The sequence below is a fragment of the Orycteropus afer genome, unplaced genomic scaffold (assembly GCF_000298275.1).
Source record: "Orycteropus afer afer isolate SDZICR_OR568_19922 unplaced genomic scaffold, OryAfe1.0 scaffold00089, whole genome shotgun sequence".
In the NCBI taxonomy this organism is placed as follows: Eukaryota; Metazoa; Chordata; class Mammalia; order Tubulidentata; family Orycteropodidae; genus Orycteropus; species Orycteropus afer.
Genome location: NW_006921676.1, coordinates 7,422,662 through 7,429,012, shown reverse-complemented (window position 1 = coordinate 7,429,012; position 6,351 = coordinate 7,422,662). Strand labels below are relative to the sequence as shown.

The 6,351-nt window shown below is 35.1% G+C and overlaps 1 protein-coding gene across 1 annotated transcript in view; it reads right to left on the bottom strand.

Moving 5' to 3' along the window:
* Nucleotides 1–6,351, bottom strand: part of TUBGCP3 (tubulin gamma complex associated protein 3) — a 220,043-nt gene that overhangs the window by 154,051 nt on the left and 59,641 nt on the right. The window contains exons 7-8 of the mRNA XM_007942386.2: nt 4,820–4,938; nt 3,942–4,067 (exon numbers count right to left, since the gene is read on the bottom strand). Of these exons, the coding sequence (XP_007940577.1) occupies nt 3,942–4,067; nt 4,820–4,938 (245 nt within the window). The remainder of the gene's footprint in view (nt 1–3,941; nt 4,068–4,819; nt 4,939–6,351) is intronic.

Below are 6,351 nucleotides of genomic sequence, written 5' to 3'. Positions count from 1 at the left end.
AATCTCTGTTAAAAGCCATCTACTTGTGGTATTTCTATTACAGCAGCACTAGATAACTAAGACAATGGTCATTAGAAACAGTATTTTCATATATCAAGTAGCCCACAAATATTAACAAGGCAGGTTGCAAATACTCTACCACCAAAATAATGCAATTATAATATGTATTTCAATACTTATGTTGATTAAAGGTTTTTGGTTAGCAAAGGCTGTTTCAACTCACTTTATTAAAAACCACATGTAAGTTTCATACTTAAGAAATAGTATCTTCCTGTATAAATAAGATTTTGTTCTATTCGGTATGTCTACAGCCAAGATACTTCTGAAAAGAGGATGCTATTAATAATTATATTAGGACAACATCAGTAATATCCTATGATCACCCAAATTCCAGCATTCAATGTTTCTTTCCATAAGCTAAATAACTACTTAATAATTAGATATTACTTTAAAAAACAAAAAAGAAACAGTTGCCATTGAGTCAATACTGACTTATGGCAGCCCATATATGTCCAAGTAGAACTGTACTCCATAAGGTGTTGAATGGCTAGTTTTTCTGAAGTCAATCACCAGACTTTTCTTCCAAGTCATTTCTGGGTGGACTTGAACTCACAATTTTTCAATTAACAAGTAAGTTCATTAACGATTTGCTCCACCCATGGGCTCCAATTAATTATTATAAAGCAACCCTTCATGCCTGGAAATAAACTTAACCCCCACGACTCAACTTTCAGCCCACAATAAATATGCCTATCATGAATAGTAATACCAAGAGGGTAGGCACTCATTAGAACAATCAAGCACATGAGATCCCAATAGCAGCATTTTCCCAGGGACAGAGCTAGAAAGGAGGGATATAGGGGGGATGGAAGAAGGGAAGGGGTGGGTATAAGGGGGAAGGGGTGGGTACAAGAGGGAAGGGGTGGGTACAAGGAGGAAGTGAGAAAAATGCTGTCACAATGCGGAGATTCCAGGAAATGTCACAAAACAGAATGTGTATGGATTGTTGAATGGAAAACCAATTTGCTCTGTAACCTTTCACCCAAATCACAACAAAATAAATAAATAAATATTACAAAGTAATTATTTTAATTAGCAAAAAATAGAAGTAGAATGGGAAGAGCTTTAGTTTCAAAGTTATAAGTCACATTATTTACTTGTCAGGAGAACTTGGGAAAAATCAATTAACCTTTCTGAGGTTCATTTTTACATCTACAAAATGAGGATAGTTAAATTGCCTTGCTAATTTTAAAGAGTTTGTTTGAAAATCAAATAACAATAGAAAAAAGACTTTAAAATACAGTAATATAAAATATTATATGACACTGCTATATAGATTACCAATCAATTTGCTGGGATCAGTAAAATTATTGATTTAACAGTTTACTTAGTTTTCCTGGATTCATTTTGTGTTCCTTTTGTTAATTAATTAGGAATATATTGGCAGAATCTATACCCCCAAGGGAATTACATAAGCTAACACAAAATAAAATATTCCCTTTGGATAAAGGGACAAGAAGTCACAGAAATCCTAAGTGGCTGCTAGAAGGGACAGCAAACAAGTTTCACCTGGCTTGCAAATGCTACTCAATTATTAGTGTTATGTGGAGCCCCATACTAGAAAGGCTTCAATAGCAGGGTACAAGCACTGCTTATTAATGTCTGCCATTAAAGTGAGAGGGGCAAATAGTGTGTGCCTAGCAAGCATTTCGCATTGCTGATTTATCTAATTCACGATATTGGTGAATAATTATTAATAGAGAGCTATAAAACCTTATGGAATAGATTGTATCATTATCTGCATATACATTACCAACTAAAGGTAATTTGTGCAAGATAACTATTTTAAAGAGTGAAGCAAAACTGGAATTCTAAGGGGTCTAACTACAAAGTTGTGCTCACAATCACTAGCCATACTGTTATGTTTATACTGTGCTTGAAACATACAGTTTATTTGAGACTCACACTCCCATTAATTTTTCAGCGATTTCATTGGCAATGGTAACTATGCAAGAATAAACTTGAGGACTAAATTGTGTCATTAAGAGGAGTTCAGATTCTGCAAACTTAACTTCTGTTATCAGCTGTTTCCTATTAGGTTCTACAGGCAGGAGGAAAGAAAACAAGACAATCACTCCTTCCTGATGGCCTGCTGTTCCTACAGGTAATGGGCATTTAGGCCAGCATCAGAAGCTGGTCTCTAGCTTCTTCAAGCATTCCCCAAATCAGTCTCATTGTATTGGTATTTCAAATACCAGCAGGGTCACCACCAGGTTTCAACAGAGCTTCCAGACAAAGACAGACTGAGAAGAAGGACAGGGCTGTCCACGTCTAAAAAAGTTGGCCACTTAAAACTTTATGAACAGCAGTGAAACATTATCTGATATAGTGCTGAAAGATGAGCCCCTCAGGTTGGAAGGCACTCAAAATATGACTGGGAAGAGCTACCTCCTCAAAGTAGAGTCAGCTGACTTTTATGACGTGGATGAACCTACATTTGCTAATGAGGCATGACTCAAAATGGGAAGAAACAGCTGCAAACATGCATTAATAATCAGAACATGGAATGCACAAAGCATGAGTATAGGAAAATTAGAAGTTGTCAAAAATGAAATGGAACACATAAAGATTGATATCCTAGATATTAGTGAGCTGAAATTGACTGGTATTGGTCACTTAGAATCAGACAATCATATGATCTACTATGCTGGGAATGACAAACTGAAGAGGAATTACAACACATGCATTGTCAAAAAGAACATTTCTAGATGCATCCTGAAGTACAATGCTGGCAGTGATAGGATAATATTCATATGCCTACAAAGACGACCAGTTAATACTACCATTATTTAAATTTACATACCAACCACTAAAGCCAAAGGTGAAGAAATAGTTTTTTACCAACTTCTGCAGTCTGAAACTGACCAAACATGCAGCCAAAATGTACTGATTATTGCTGGTGATTGGAATGTGAAAGGTAGAAACAAAGAAGAATCACAGGTAGTTGAAAAATATGGCCTTGATGAAAGAAATGAATTCAAACACAGTGGAGAGAGTAGGAGAACCATGTGGAATAAAAAATCATAAAAGACGACCAGGTTTTCTGGTCTGATAGAGCCTATGAGACCACCAAGACTATGGCCCCTAGTTATCCTTCAGGTCTGGAACTGAATTCATTTCTGTGGCTTCCAGCCAAACAACAGACATACAGGGTGAATATTTACATCAGGTAAACACACTCCTTGGTATAACTAATCAATCAATCATGGAAGAACAGAAGGGCAGCATTTATACAAGGAAATAGCTCGGGGCTGGGGGCAGGAGTGCACAGGAGGGAAGGACACAGGGAAGAGGTAACTATAGGGAGAAAGTGGGAAGAGAGCTGTTACACTGTGGAAAATTGCAGTCAATGTCATGAAACAAAATGTGTATGTAATGCTACATGGAAAATGAATTTGCTCTGCAAACTTTCACCCAAATCACAACAACAACAAAAAAAAAAAGACAAATGACTTTGAGATCTTGCCTAATTAACATTAAAAAAGACAGCGATTCTTAAATGGTACTATAACCACAGTATAAACCAAAAAGCCAAACCCACTGCCCTTGAGTAGATTCTGACTCAGAGATTAGGATTTACAACTATTTTGGGAAACAGAGTTCAATCCATAACAGGCCTCTTGTCAGAAAGCTGTCTGCTGGGGGCAATTCTCCAACAACTACTTGAACAATTTGCTGTTTCAGATTATCTTTGTTATTACCTACTGTGGTTTCTATTTTCTTGAGTGAACCCTGACTCACATAATAAATAGTGTATGATCAAAGAGCCTTTATTATAAAGAACTCTTTTAAAATTATTTTCTTAATAAGAGTTTAAGTAGATTACATATTTCCCAAAGTGAATGGGTATCCTAAATATTGTTCCTTCATAATGAACATACCTGACCTACAAGTCCAAATGAACGGTCTAAGCTCCTCTGGTCGATGTATTTTCTGATTTTATTATGTAACCATCCCAACTCAGCAAGTCTGATTGTCGTATCTCTCAAGGATTTATTTATGTTTGCCTAAAAAGCAAATATATAAAGAGTTAAAAATTCAATTATCAACCCCAGAGTTTTAATTACCATTTTCCACAACTAACTGCACTTTTAATCATTCTTATTTCAATATGTGAGACTTAAAACTAATATACATTATCAATAGTGAAAACAGTGAGAAAGGAAACAAGAAAACATCAGCTGACAGGCAAGAATTTAAAATACTTTGAAGTAAACCTTGAAACTTCTGTAATGTCATTCCCTAAAGAGTGATTTACTCAGGATCTACAATTTTCCCTCAATATGACAAAATCTGTAACATTTATTTATAAAACAAGCTAAGAGTCATGGCAAAACATTCCATAAAAATGAGAAGGGGCTTTGGTAAGTATTTTATCTTCATTTCTATTTCTGGAAGATAAAAACAAAAGCAAAGACATCTTATCCAGAATTCTCTATTAATGGCAAAGATACCAAATTGTATTACCAAATGTATTGTAAAGGCACCTCTGAAATTATGATAGCAATATATAAAAATAATTTAAAATGTATAGAGATATCAGAGAATCCAAGGGGTAAAAAGGAATGAAAGGAAAAGAAAGCAAATATTGATTACAAAGACTGTTCCAGGAACAAAATCACGCAAACCCAAAACTAGACAAAGAAATACAAACCAAAATTTAACAAATCAACTAGACTGACACCTCACAAATCAATAGCTATTTGGTCTTAAGGACACTTTTTTAAAATATCTGAAACTGCACTTTATGTTACTGTACCTTTCCTTCCGCTTTATAACAATTTTCAGTGTTGTTCATTTTTATGATTTTTCCATCTATACCCTGGAAGACGTACAAAATGTCTCTTACAAGGGCTGCTTCAGTTATTTCCACAGTGCCTATATAATGATTTTAAAAAGGAAATAATCACTAAACAAAACATTTTAAGATGAAATAAATTTTATGAAACAATAGCTTTAGATTATATTTGCCACCAGGACAGTATTTACAAACTCAACAAATGAGCTTAAAAAGAAAAAGAGAGTATAAGGTTAGAAACCAACAAGAATTATTCTGAAAAGGGACTGCAAAAGAAGCAATTTCTTATCTAAAGGTCTTTTAAAAAGACAAGGATAATTGGGAACTTAATATATAGTTAAGGCAACATCACAAATCAATAACAAAAGGATGTATTATTTAATAGATGTTGTATGGCAACTGTATCCCTACTTATCACCATATAAACAGGCGACTCTATCCAGCAAGGGAGTTGTCAAGCTGTGGTCTGTGGTCTCCTAGGCAAAAGTACCTGTGCATCTGAATGGTAAACTGAACTACTTTTTTTACTTGAATGACTGACAAAGTGTGATTATTCAGACTTAGGTATCTGGCAGACATTTTCCCCAGAGTGAGCCTGTCACTTTAAGAAAAATAATTGACATTATTTGTTGCCAATGATAAACTGAAGCTTTCAAACAAAAATTAGAATTTAAGAAAACATGTATGCTCTACCATGAGCTTGACAGTATCACAATATACTAAAACTTTCTGATTTGATTTTTCAACATGGCTTAATTAAATAAAACAGTATCTAGAAAATACACATAACTCAGTTGACCAGTATTTTCAAATGACCCATGTTAATGTTACATGGATCATGCATGGGTAAAAAGATCTTTTCAAAGTGCTAGACAGACCAATCTAACAGAAGTCAAAAAGTTCAGTGATAGGGTTTAAGATTCCACAATGCAACTAACTTTTAGAAAACACCACTTCTCAAGTTTTTGTGTAGTAGCCAAAACAATATCCATAGTAATCTGAAAAGGCTATTAAAATACTCCTCCTTATTTCTAAAGTACTTAATAGCACAGAAGAGATATTTATAGTTTCCATAATTCCTTTTAACTAAACCTAAGTCAGAATTAGTCAAAATTACTCAAAGTCAAAATTCTGACTTTGTTTAAGTCAGAATTAAACAAAAACAAAAAAGACGAGGCAATGCCCAGAAACTTGTAACACCAGAGGGAGGAGAGAGAAACCTGGTGTTTTGGTTACCTAGTGCCCCTCTTAACAGAAATACCACAAATGGGATGGTTTTAACAAATACTTTATTCCTTTATAGTTTTGGAGGCTAGAAGTACAAGTTCAATGTGTCAGGCTCTAGGAGCTGGGTGAAAGCCCCTCAACCTTGGGCTTCAGCTCTGCCTCCTGCTTCTGGCCCACTGAAGCTGGAGGCTTTTCTTCACTCAGACAGCTGCTGGCTGCTGAGGCTGACAAGCCCAAGGTTGACAAGTAAAAAGGCACAGTCCCGA